The sequence below is a fragment of the Strix aluco genome, chromosome Z, assembly GCF_031877795.1.
Source record: "Strix aluco isolate bStrAlu1 chromosome Z, bStrAlu1.hap1, whole genome shotgun sequence".
NCBI classification, from domain to species: domain Eukaryota; kingdom Metazoa; phylum Chordata; class Aves; order Strigiformes; family Strigidae; genus Strix; species Strix aluco.
In genome coordinates this window covers 26,771,652-26,784,909 of record NC_133971.1, presented here as the reverse complement: position 1 = coordinate 26,784,909, position 13,258 = coordinate 26,771,652, and the positions used below count along the sequence as shown (strand labels likewise).

The window sequence follows — 13,258 nt, the reverse complement described above, 5'->3', positions numbered from 1 at the left end:
TGGCTGGGCTGACTAGCAAACCCTGTTGTGGACGTGGCACAATGTACTGTTGAAAATTATGGATGTCCAGTTGTCTTTGCATGAGTTTTAGCAGGGAAAAGGTTACTCAAGAGGATAGTATGGGTGGGGGTTGGCACTCTGTCCAAAACACCTTGTTTTAAGAGGGAAGAGAGAGCTTGTTAGGTTACAGTACATCAGCGGGACACGACAGCAACTTCTTCCTGAGCCAGCTGGAACTCCTGCCTGATTTTCCTGGGGAGATCCCAGATGCTGTCTGCCTGAAACAAAACTGGCAGGTAGATTACTCAAAAGTTAAATTATTTCATTCTGTTCAGCATTTTCTTGACAAGGCTGTCTCTTGTGAATCTTCTTTAGATTCAGATTGTGAGAACTCTGCTTCTAAGAGGGAGTTTGGCTTATTGTATTTATTTGGTGTCACTAATTCCAGAGGCAGGAAACTCCTCTACATCTGGCAGCTGATCTTGGCAATGTGGAGCTGGTCGAAGTGTTGCTGAAGACAGGCTGCAATCTCAAGACTGTGGATAAGGTAGATTGCATTCCTCATATATGCAAGGATTATGTGATTTTATTTTCCGTTTTATAACCTTCTTGCCAGAGATTCAGGGAGCACTTGTTGCCAGTTGTCTTTCTTAGGTGTCTAGGAAAGTCCTAGTTTCCTAGGAAGTCTCCTTTTAATGTTGCCATAGCTGCAGCTTGCAGAGATCTGAAACTGTTTTAGTGAAGAGCTGTAAAACTTCAAAGCTCCGTAGTTTGAAGGGTAAACCCTGCTGCCAGAGACTTCTGATGGAAAAAAGGACTAGGCTTATGGAGTGGAAAATGGCCTGTGGCTGTTGTAACTGTGCACCCACAGCCAGGTTCATTGCTAGGAGAGGCACAGGTACTGCCAGCTTCACCAATTGCAGTGATGGTGAGTTTGCCCTTTAGCACTCTGGGCCATCTGGAAATGATGGTGTCATTCTCTGAGAAGCTGTCCCAGATCCGTTCAGGTGGGTGCTTAGACCCTGTTTCTGATGTTCAGCCTGGAAAGACTGAGGCAAGAATGGCAGTGACTGGAAGAAATACCAAAGCAGAGTCTCTGGGGAAGTGCTTTTGAAAGGACAGAGTACCAAATCCAGTTTTTACAAATTTTGCTAAATTACTGCAAGATTGAGCTCCTGCTTTTTATACTGTTACCACTATACTGGCTTTCTGTATGACTGAATTGACAGATTTGACGTTTATCATGAGCAAAATCTAGATCTTCAGTAATTTAAAAAAAGTAATTTTCATGCACAAAACTGTCCTGATGAGGAGTAAAGCTTTATGGACTAGCACCATCTCTTTTTTCCCTAGCCTGACATGAGGGTTGGGGCTCTGAGTGTGGGTGACACAGTTAATGTGTTTTGGGAGGCTGAGGTAAGATGCTGCATTGCAGTTAAGCCTTCCCATTCAGAGTCATGCGTACTAGCTGGAGAACTGCAGTTCTCATATGGGCTAACCCAGAATGAAATTTTGTCCACTTTAGACAGCGCCTTAACCATTGGAAAATTTTCTCTACCTATTTGTATTCCAAGAGCAGGCACAGAAAATTGCCTGTTTTGACCTTAAGCACTTGCGAGCCTTTGGGATACTGGATAGTGCCCTAGTATTACAGCAGTGCTGACAGAGTTCAGGGCATAAGAATATAGCTTTGAGCCAGCACAAGTTCTGTCACCTTTCTGCATTGGTTTTATTTCTTGGAGCAGCTTTTCCCTTGCCTGTTTGCTGGATGATCCCTAAGGCCATGCCACTGCTGGGAAGGTTCACAAGCGCAGCTCTTTTTGAACAGAATTGGTGCTGTGATGTCCAAAATGTTCCTGATCTTACTGAATAGCCGGCAGGAAAAAGGGGACCCTGCTTCCATTGCAGAATGTTTTCCTGGCCTCAGTGCCCCAGCAGCAAGAGTCCTTAGCCTCCAGAGCATGTCATGCATCTGCATGAGTTGCAAGTTGTTACAGCTCAGGAAATGCTCTCTTGGGAGCTCTTCCTTCCTCCCATCTGCAAATATAATTGTCATTGGTTGTGATTGATAGTGCAGTGAGTGCTCCCTGTGTACAAGACTGCTGTGCTACGTGTGCAGGCAGGACGCCAGTGGCGTCTGCACTAGCACAGGAGGCCAGAAACACCCCCCTTTTCCACCCCCTCCACCTCCCTGCAAAATGCAGGGCACTTTTCCAGAGGTGGGACCCAAGGAGCTCTTGTGGTCTCTGGACTCCTCACATATAAAGTATGTCTATGCTATAAAGATTTTATGAAATGTAAATTCCTTGGCATCCAATGTGATGCTTTTCTAAAACCTGGCTAATTAGAATGATATTGAGCAGAGCCAGGAGCTAGAACTCAAAAGGTTATGTATTATATATATATAACTTTATAATAGCTGGAGAGTTGAAATGCCTTATAATTTAATGACTGAATCTTCTAATTAAGGGGTTGGCTTCTTTTAGGTCTAATTTTCTAGAATGCCGAGCACTTGATATGTGGAGAATACCCCGAGTATTTAAATCTGAGGCAGATCCACTCAGTGCAAATCTGCTGAAAATAGACAATTGCAGAGAGAACTGGACAATTGCAGAGAACCCTGTGGAGCCACTGAGATGCCCTTACACTGAAGTGCTGATAACAGAGAGGGGTTCAGATAGACTGAGCAGTCTTCTGTAGCTGGAATTAAAGCAGTGGCTTGTAATTCCTTTGACTGCCTGTAGTACCTGTGAAACATCACCTTCAGTTGTGCTCACTTCAGTTGTCATGAGAAAGTCATTCCCACACCCTCTTTTCATTTTGTGAGTCAGCATCTCTTAACCAAAACAAGACACAGGTGTGCCCTTGAGTTTGGAGGTTTCTAACTTTGCCAGCCTATCCATCTGAAATGGCAGTTTAACCACAACATGGAAATGTGCTGTATTTAGGGTAGTTTTCAGCCTGTGGATTCCTGGGCTTGCATGAACTTGGAAGCGGTGACTGCAGAGTGCAAGCTGTTATGAAATGTGCAGCAGTTTGAGTGCAGGAGGTTTCTGAAAGCAGCTGTACCTCACCAGAAATTCTTTAGGGGGAGTTCAGTGCGGGGAAAAAATTAGCCACCTCTGGGCTGAGGGGATATAGTGCGTACAAAGCATAGGACTTTGATTGTAGCTGCCCTGAAGCCATAAAATTATAGTAATATATTTTGTTGAAGAAAAGGATGGGGATCTGTAAATGAAGCTCCTGTGTTCCTTCTATGATATACTTATCCTCATATGTATCAGATAATGTTCTGACTGACTATCTCTGCTTCCAGCATGGAAAAACTGCACTAGCTGTGGCATCAAGGAGCAATCACGCCCTCATTGTAGATATGATCATTAAAGCAGAAAGGTATTATGCCACCAAACAGGTAAGAGACATCTTTCATTCCACTGAGAAGAACTGTAAGGGAAAAGCCGATTCTGATCCTGAAGCGCCCTTTCACTGAGGTGGTTGCTTTTGGCAGCAGGTTGCAAACTGGCCTTGATAAATTGAGGTTAGGATTGGGAACAGAAAGGTCTCTACCCCATCCAGGTTTTATTCCTGACTAGCTGTAAAATTGTAGGCAGATCTTACTGTTTTCCTGCATCATGCTCTACACACAGAGTTAAAGGGGTGGAGAGAGATTCTGACCCAAACTCAGACTGTGCCATCAGCATCAGGGCCGGGATGACCTGAATCCATATTGATCCCTGTGTCCATTAGTACAGCAAAATCTGTGGTTGAAAAATAGAGGAGTGCAGGTGTCTGTCACTCCTTTGCTAGCGAGATCTCAGCTCCTTTGGCAAAAGCTCTCTCCTCTGTTTCATGTGTGTTAATTATAAAACGCAATCAGTGGAATGGGAAGGAACCAGGCAACAAGTGTGAAGGGCACAGCTTAGATTGACCTCAGATTGTCTGAATTCCTAACCTTCCTTCCCTAGTTATTTAAATGTAGGCTGCTTAGTGATGGACCTCCTTAAAGGACTGCGTGTCAGATGTATTAAAGTGTATATGACAATTATTTTGCCTGCGTTGATTATCCCATGTCTCTTATGAATCTGTACATGCTCTATAGGCAGTAAGTGCCTGAACAAGAAAAGCTAATCTTAGTACCTCTTAAAATCAAGAGTATTTGGAGCTGGGCTGCTGGTGAGGCAGAGAGATGTGCCCTGAAACTCACACCCAGCCCAAATGGGTCTTGAAAATTCAGGACATCTCATGTCCTGGGGTCTTAACTGGGACCATTTAAAATTCTGAGAAAGTTTATTTATTCCGTCAATGACAGTTGTAGCAACGAGCCACCAAGAACCTGCTACACCTACACACTTGATGAAAGGGAGCTGTTTCATAGGACGGTGAAGGTTCATTTTAGGGCATATGAATGCTCCATAAACCAGTCTTGTATTGGCTTGCTCAGTTTTTCTTGTTTGGAGACATAGGTTTATGTAGGCTCCCTGAGAATTGGTTAAATTTGCTGGGTTTTGACACAATACAGTTTAAAATGGCCAAGCTCCCTCAAATGCACTGTTTATTTGCATACTGGTCCTAGTGAGGCAGTAGAGGACATCTCTTGTAGCATCCACCATGCTAACACTGTTTCTGTAGAGCAAGTAATTCTGTGAGCACCAGAGCCAGCCAACTGGGGCAAAAGGACTGGTGAAAGGAATTCACTTGACTGTCAGTTCCTGTGCTCTCATTGCTGAGCTGCCACACAAATCTGTAACTTCATTCTCATTCCTGCTTTCTGCTAGGGAGTGTTTGTTTTACCAGGTTAACCAGGTGCCTCCCCAGGCAACCGGTAAGCATACTGATCCTGCCCGAGTGCAGGCACATGAATTAGCTGCTTTTACCACCCCACTCCAGCCCTGCATGTCCAAATCTGTGACACCAGGCATTGTGCTGGTAAATCACACATCTAGATTAATTATCATGAAAAACACCTCCACAAACTCCCCCTGTAATACGTATTTGATTTGCATGAGTTCAGCTGGAGTTGTCAGGCACCTTAACATTTCTTTTGGCTTAAAGGGGAATTAGAAGCAAAGTCATCTGTTGCCAGAGAAGACATGACAAGTCTGACAGCAGTGAGCCCATAATGCTACTAAGCTCTTGGCATTGTTTACTGAATTGCCTGAGAAGAAAAGATGTTTAAGCAGATGGTTTTCTGCAAGAGTTGCACAGATGTTGGGAAACAGAAACAGAAGTGTTTGTATCCCATTACCTGAAGCTAAAAGCACAGCCTTTGGGAGCAGCTTAGATCTTACAGTTACGGAATATGATACTGTTCAGGTGGTGTTACCATATATGAAACTACAGTATTTTGAACCATTATTGCAAGAACTGTCCTTTTACTACACTGAGCTGACTTACCCATGACAAGGCAGTTACAAAAGGAAATGTCATGTTGCTGTGAGGAAGTACACGATACTAAAGCGTGTGAGTACCTTGTTCTCTCTGTTTGCCATTTTTTCTATTTACTGCTTCTACCCAACCCTTCCCGATCATTGTTTTTGACTGGATATGAGAGCTACTGTTCCTGTCCCACCGTGCCACTGCCTAGACACACAATTAGCAGCAAAGAGAAGCTGTGCTGCTGCAAAGGGAGGAGAAAAAAAGGTTTTTTTTTTTTTTGTTTGCATGTGGGTTTTTTAGTGGTTTTGTTTTTTTAAACTTCCAAAGAGAAACACTGAACTGGAGAGAGCCTGAAACTGTCCTGTAGAATGTCCTAAACCTCACCTTGCATGTGTCAGAAAACATGAAATAAAGTCTGCACCAGAAAAATGGAATCAAATATACATAGCAATGCTGTTACTGAACTAAGATTTTTTTTTTCTTGCAAGACTCTCATAAGGTTAGGAAATAACCCTTTGGATTTTTCTGAATTTTATCTGGAATGAAGTATTTTATGCTTAGCACTTCCAAAATGTGGCATGCTGCCATCTCCTTTTTTGCTTAGTATTTGCTTTGTAATACTGTATCAACATCCTGAAGACATTTTTCACTTTAGAGACTGATTTGAAACGGGACAAGCACGTGAACAAAACCAAATATAAAAGTAGTTTGAGCCTACCTACAATAGGAATGGGGCTTTTCCCTGAGCACCGCTCAGCTAGAGCTGAAATCACTGCTAAACATGGCTTTTGCAGAGGTGCCCAAACAAGAAGCAACTCCTGTCACTCCTGTTTCAGGTCAGCCATGCATATGGTAGCAAGATCACTTTTAATCTGGAGAGTAAAATGCTTGCGGTTTTGGTTTCTTTCTGATTTTGCAGGCAATAAAACTAAATCCAGGTTAAACACACATGTGCTTACTGGTGCTTAGACACTTTGCTGAATGGGGGTCCGAGTGCTAAACCCAGTGGCTCATGCTGCCATCAAATGACCTGGTAGTCCCTGCTTCAGCCAAGCAGAAGTGACAGGGCAGAGGTGGGAACAGCTTGAGCAAGCACCATGCTGATGGTGCCTAGCCTCTTCTCAGGGAGAACTTAGCACTTTGAGAAGCAAGAGGAAAGAGTAAGAAATGTGGTTGAAACCCAACCATGTTCAAAATGTGACATATTAAGTAGACAGAGCCAAGGAGCACAGCAGTGCTGCTGTAGTACTTGCTGTTACTTGCTATTGTGTATCAAGTGCCAGAGAAAGAAAGTGGTTTATTTCGCATTTAACTTAAGACATAGCAATAGGCACAGGAGGGCTTTGTTTCTGTTCTATTATTAAGACTGTAATAACATCATCAATGCTAAGACATCTTCAAAGACCTCTACTAGCCCTTTACCTGCACTGAGCAAATCACCTGTCAGTAGCTACATAGGACTGTACAGGACACAGTCACTGCTCACTAAGCAAAGGCTTCCAGCTGCATTACAGAATTTAATATCTGCTTTCTTTTTCAGGAACATCTAGCTCATAGTGATGATGGGTCAGACTTTGACTTGTCCTTCAAACAAGATCACAGTACACAGACCAAGCAAATCCGTTCCTCCCTTTGGAATCTAGCATACAACCAGTTAAAACCCCAGGAATGGAAAAAACTGGCCCTGTTCTGGAAGTTCACAGAAGAACAAATTAAAGCTATTGAAGAACAATGGACAGGTAACATTATCTGAATGGCTAGACATAATACATAAGCTATAAAAACCACAAGGCAGAGTCACTTTTTAAATTATGTATCACAGATACACACTGGCCATGCTGCTCTTACTCAGATTATGGAAAAGAGCAGTGAATGGATACAAACGTTGTTCCTGGGAAGTGGTGCTACAGAAGTACCAGGCCACTTCTGTTCTCCCTCATGGCCTGAAGGAACCTTCATCTTTTGAAATCAAAAACAGGAGCAGTACGGAAGGGTCTTGCAGGTCATGATTCAAGTGAGGATCTGGGGAACCTCATGACACAGGAAGACCTTGTACATGCTCTGTCACCACAGCTGTCATTAAACAGCAGTTTCTGGTTTCAGGCATCTCAAGCACTGGGAAAGCAGTGCTTCTATAGCATGCATTGTACTTGCTTACTACTATTCCAGGGTATATTTCCATACATTGAGGAAAAATGAAAGGAAAAAATTAATTTTAAGATATATTAGCTTTTTTTTTTCCTCCCTTTAAAGTAACCTTAGGATAAAACTAGAGTATTTTTTTTTTTAACCTTTGTAAGTCTGTCTTCATTTTGCTTCTAGGTGAGAAAGGAAATAAGAATAAATGAGTAGGTTTTAAAACCTCTTGGAACTCTAAAAGTGCAAAAGCACAAAATACACTGTTTCCAGCATATGGAACAGACAAATGCTTTGTGTATTGCATAGGGAAAAAAAGTTATAAGGAACATGGAAACAGAATGTTGCTCATCTGGTTACATGGTATATTGCTGGCTCATCAGAATCCTGTCAAGCATATATACGAAGATCTGGTGGAAGCAGGATTTCAGCCTTTAGCTGGTAAGTTGTTACAGAGCACATTACAGTGTCCTCTGCGAGACTGCAGTGGGGCGCTGAGGTCCCTGCTGGTGCTGGGAAGGTGTGACTGTGGCAGAGCTGGAGAACATCTCTTCCTTTCTGGGACTCTGCCCTTGCTGGGGGGGTGCAGTTTCTTAAGGAAGAGCATTTAAGTAAGTCCTGAGATTTCTAAAAGAAGATACTGTGCACACTTTGCTTCCTTTGTCCTGCAAACATGGTTGAAATGTCATTGGCCATCCTTCAGTTAGATTAGTCTGACCTTGTAAAAAGCAGAGCATGTCAAGCAAGCATTTTCTCCTCTTTACAGAGAAAATCAGAGCTGCAAGTAACACTGACATGGACTCCAGAGAATGTGCAATTTCATGAGTTCATCAATAAAACATGACATGTATGATGGAATTACATGCCACATGGAAACTGACTTCAAATACAAATAATATATTTTCTGGAAACAAGTTATATGGCTTTTTCAAAGGTAGAAGAATCTGCACTCCTGAAATATTGGTTAGTTCTTTCTCATATGCTTGGTATACAATGATTTAAAGAATTATTTAAGAGTGAGTGGCTGGCTGACAATTTATGACTATACTGCTAAACAAGAACCATCCCCCTACAAGTTCTACATCTGGCTTAACATTGATACACTAATTTTGTATTGGAACTGCAAATTAAGCTATTTTAAGTTTGACATTAAATGTAAATAAGATGTTTTCTACCTGAAAGAAATTAGATTTAGTAAGTGAAAATTATGTGTATAAATCAACGCTTCCAGAAATGGGTTGGCACCTGGTCTCATTTGGGATTCAGGTTTTTATAAAGTCTTGCTAGGCTTAGGGCAAGTCTTTCTTCTTCAGCATTTGATTTATGTAGTGAGAATACACAAAAATGTCATGTCTAAAACCATGTGTGGCTGGCTGCATAATTTTCTATCATGGCATAACCTTATATACATACTCAAAAAAGAACATTTGATATTTAATACTTAACACATCTAGCAATTATTTACCTATTTCTTGTTCATGTTGAACTAATATTTGGTAGTGTCATGCTGAACATGTTTAAAGGTTTTCTCATTGAATATATTTCATATCTGAAAAATTATGTGAAATGTCTATCTTTGTAATCTCCTCTAACAAAATAGCAATAGTTTTATCATGTAATGGAAGAACTGAATTGCCTTGTCTGTCTATATATAGCTAGCATTATTTTGTATTGAATCTTATTGCTTGTACTGAAACGATGATGATCTGTATCTTAGTCTGAAGCCTTATGCCTAACTGCCCTCTTGTGTGCAACCTGTTTTGACACGGCTGCACAGCATCACAGGAATAAGAAGAACAGACTGGTAAATCCTCATTTTTTGTAATTAGGGATCTAAGATCACAAATTCTTAGATCCTGACAGGTATGCATCAAGTTCTGCAACACAGCTTGGAAAAACAGAATATTTAACAATTTGATGGACTCGTACCTCACCTGGCCCAAGTCACACTCTGGGGGTTAAGGATATCACCCTGTTATTGTTCATTTAAGTATGCTTTTGTAGTATGTAATTAAAATGCATGTCAACTACACTTAGCTGCATAAGCAACTAAAAGCATATGTAACAAAAATAAATTTAATTTTCACTTGAAAGTAGATGTTAGTAACATTGGGACTAAACAAAGATTGAGACAAAAATCACATTCTATCCTTTATTTAAAAGTGTGCAAAAGATTCCTTAAATAAAAAGTGTTTATCTTAATAAAACAAGTTCCCAAATAGTTTGGAGGTAGAACAACATTTCAAGTTCTTTTTTTCCCCTCCAGATGTTTACTATAAAAGCACTTTTACTTTAAAAAAATTTTTTTTTAGAAAAGGGTAAAAACATGATACATACTTTATGCCCCGGTAGCAGAGGTTTAAATTGTACCTCGATAAAAACCCCCACTGGTGAGAAAGATACTCACTCAGTCAACAACTTTTATTGACTGAACACTGGTATGAGTTTGACCCTGAAGCATTCGCCCAACTTGTCCTGCAGGTCTCTCGGTGGTAGAACCAGAAGAATGGAGCACAGTTCGAGGATATTTAGCAGCAGTGGCTTGGGATATGGTTTGCTGAAAAGTAATCAGATACATCAAAACACTTAATGGTACAAAAAAATTGCCATTAAAATACCTCTAAGTGAGCTGTAGTTTAAACAGAGATTTGCAATCCAGCAAACTGAAATACACTTCTAAAAAAAAAACTAAAAAAAGGTTACTTTCACAGAATGAGGAACTTTTTTCCTTCCTTACCTGCAATATACTTTTTAGAACATAAAGTGCTAAACTTCCAGTTAACTAGGTACCCTAAACTGTTATCACCTCAATCTTATTTGACGGTTGGTTTGCTTTTACCAAACTGTTCAGAATTTTCTTCTGTAGTGGTAATTTAATCCTGCCAACTTTCCTTTTGCAGTTCAGTATTTGCTATGAGGAAGTCTCTGAAAGGAAAAGGTTTGCATTTATTTAACAACAATTAGTTTTCTCCCCAAAAAACTAGCCACCTTACTGCAACGAACAGTAGTCATTCTGCTTTTAATCAAGGTAAATTCTCTCCCTGTCAGATCAATTCAAGAGAAATACTTCGATCTGATTGACTTCCACTTAGGCATTTATTTGGAGAAAGAATATATGGAATGTATCTCTGGGAATGTCACATTTATTACATTTTTAGAAGTCAGTTTTTGGTACAGTAGTTGAAGTACTTTACTTGCCACCCTAGTCACACAATGTGAATCCAGCAATTGTCCTAAATGAAAGGAGTCTCACACCAAACCTCTAATCCTCTAAGGACATACAATTTAAATATGAATTTCTGCTTAGGAGCCCAAATTCTTGAAAGCTATGTGCATGCTGTCACAGGGCTCTGATTCACCACAGGAAATAAGTGAAAGCAGAACATCCCTCACACAGACGGTTACCAGTAACTCCAGCTCAGATTAAGGGACCTGATGTAGCCATGCTTGTTCTGGCAGTATCACTGAAGAGAAACTGGACTTTCAGATAGCACAGAGAAAACTCAGATCCTAGTTTACAGGTTAAAATACAAAAAAACCATCTTCAAGTGTTTCATATACCTCCAGTTAAAACCATTTTTTGCTCAGATTGGTCTAAAGTATAGTGATTGCCTAGACTATTTTGGCCACTTTGCAGTCATCTTGTATGGTGCTTTCACACCCTATTAATTACTAATTATTTCAGTGTTTTCTTCAGGATAAATGTGGGGAATTGGACTCAAAATACAACAAGCAGCAGGCTTGATAAATTTGATTGCCTTCAGAAAAGGGTTTTACTTTTTGCCCCAGTAATTTGCAACATTCAGCCTGTCAGGCTAATCTGTATCTCTATCACCTCTGGTTCAGTCACTCTTCCTATGTGGTTGCATAGTGATGTCACCTAACATTGCTGTACCAACTGACCACTACTATGAAGAGGAAGACTCACAGAAGAGCTGGCCAAGAAAGAGGTAGTCAAGACTGTGCCTTCTACCCAGCCCAAACACAGTACTGTTTGTTATTTTAAACAGACCTCAAGTCTGAGCCTTGTCTCAATACCTCTTCACTATGGTCATTTTTCTTTAAACTGCTACCAGATGTGTTGTAATAAGAATACTGTTACAAGCATAATTCTGACTTACCTGAGTGACTGGATGATGTTTTTCAACAATGACTGAACTCATGGGTGGAGCAACTCCCATCACTGCTAAACTACCACAAATTCTGGCTTTTTGTCCCATATCAGGTCGGCCTGTGATTCGAGCAGTGATTGTTCTTCCTGCTTTTTGTTGAGCAGATGTTATTACTTTCGCCATGGGCTACAAATAAATTAAGTATTAGTTGGTAAAAGATTCTAAACCTAATATTTAATGCTTAGTTTTGCCAGCCATTGTGCGTAGATGGAACATGGGATGTTGCAGGTAATCCAGTTATGTTACACGTCACTGAGTTTGCTCCACCTTGTTGCAACTTGGTTTATTCCATCTTTTTCCACTCTGAGATAGCATTTTGAGCAAGTGACTTCTATCCTTAGGGGAATAAGGCTAATTTGACAAAAATCAAGCATCTTGGATAGTTTAGCTTTGCTCACTGGCTGCATACTCGAGTGACAGACAGCTGCAGGCACTTCTAACACCCTGGACATTCTTGCTAGCAGTGACACAGCAGATAGGAAAAAAAAAACCCAAAACTTCCTTGCAGTAAAATGCTGCATCTTTCTCTGACAGCTAGTAGCAAACTGTATTAGATGGGAAAAAGAAAGGAGAGCAATGAAGAAGGCAGTGGAGGAAAGTGAGAAGGACAGTTTAACAACAACTACAGAACAGGGAATGAGAGAGGCATTTCAAACAGCAGCATGCTAAAGCAAAGCATATTCTTTCCATAACAAAATGGTATCATGTGAAACACCAGTTGTTCCTGCCGTAAGTGTACATATACTCCTTCATTTTATCACACTTCCCCCTCCCCCCTCCAAAAATAATTTAAAATTGCTCCTAACATAAATGGATTTCTGTAACATTAATGGGTTTCTGTAACATTAATAAGCATTTGCAAGCTAGTGTCCACACAGCTATGTAACCATATGGCAGTTTCCTCAACTACGTACTTGTGTTGCTCTGAAAGATGCAGAAATAATGATACATAAACTAATATTCGGTATAATTATGCCTCAAAAAATAAAAAAGTTAATTTTAGCATGTTACCAGTTTTTGAGTTGATGCCACACCAGATCCTGCAGCTGTGCTAGTGATGATTCCTGGAGAATGAGAATCTAGCCTGGTCTGAGAAGTGTTTGCATGACCCAGGTGGGTAGAAAACTGTAAATGGAACCAGAGTTTATAATTTATAACTTTCTAGAAAATACAGCTTTACTCTTCAGATAGTCAGTTTTTTCTCTATTGCAATTACCCTTCTAAATTTAACTTATTTGCAGATTCTCTAGTTTTACTGTTGTTTTTTCTTTTTTTTTTTAAATGGTTGTCTAAAAATTGTAGAAATTGTGTGAATAACATTTCATACTATTAGGATGAAAAATCAGGAGAGAGGCAAGCACATCTTCTCTGTCCTAACCTGTGCTCTAGCGTGAAATTGTTTTACAGTTGGTTTACAAGCAGCAGAATGACTCCAGGGAAGGTCCAGAACATCCAAGCTACTGGATAATGGTCTGGCTAAGCTGCCATAACAGGACAACAAGCTGAGTTCCTTCAGTGTCTATGTATGTTACACCATTAAAGAAAAAACTTCAAGTCAAGTCAACTTTTCTTCT

The 13,258-nt window shown here is 40.5% G+C and overlaps 2 protein-coding genes across 11 annotated transcripts in view; one reads left to right on the top strand and one right to left on the bottom strand.

Moving 5' to 3' along the window:
• The window catches only part of ANKDD1B (ankyrin repeat and death domain containing 1B), a 32,139-nt gene extending 22,531 nt beyond the window's left edge, over positions 1–9,608 (top strand). For 2 of the 5 annotated variants that reach the window (XM_074812484.1, XM_074812483.1), the window contains 5 exons: positions 449–547; positions 3,317–3,412; positions 6,917–7,115; positions 7,822–7,953; positions 8,279–9,608. In XM_074812484.1, coding sequence (XP_074668585.1) covers positions 449–547; positions 3,317–3,412; positions 6,917–7,115; positions 7,822–7,953; positions 8,279–8,337 — 585 coding nt within the window. In that variant the 3' untranslated portion in view covers positions 8,338–9,608. Of the gene's footprint in view, positions 1–448; positions 548–3,316; positions 5,461–6,916; positions 7,116–7,698; positions 7,954–8,278 lie in introns of those variants that run through there. The other 3 variants (XM_074812485.1, XM_074812486.1, XR_012621627.1) reach the window with 3 other exon arrangements.
• A 42-nt stretch (positions 9,609–9,650) lies between these two features.
• The window catches only part of POC5 (POC5 centriolar protein), a 32,521-nt gene continuing 28,913 nt past the window's right edge, over positions 9,651–13,258 (bottom strand). For all 6 annotated transcript variants that reach the window (XM_074812476.1, XM_074812477.1, XM_074812479.1 and 3 more), the window contains 3 exons: positions 12,696–12,809; positions 11,634–11,810; positions 9,651–10,069 (listed from right to left, as the gene is read on the bottom strand). In XM_074812476.1, the coding sequence (XP_074668577.1) occupies positions 9,920–10,069; positions 11,634–11,810; positions 12,696–12,809 (441 nt within the window). In that variant the 3' untranslated portion in view covers positions 9,651–9,919. The remainder of the gene's footprint in view (positions 10,070–11,633; positions 11,811–12,695; positions 12,810–13,258) is intronic.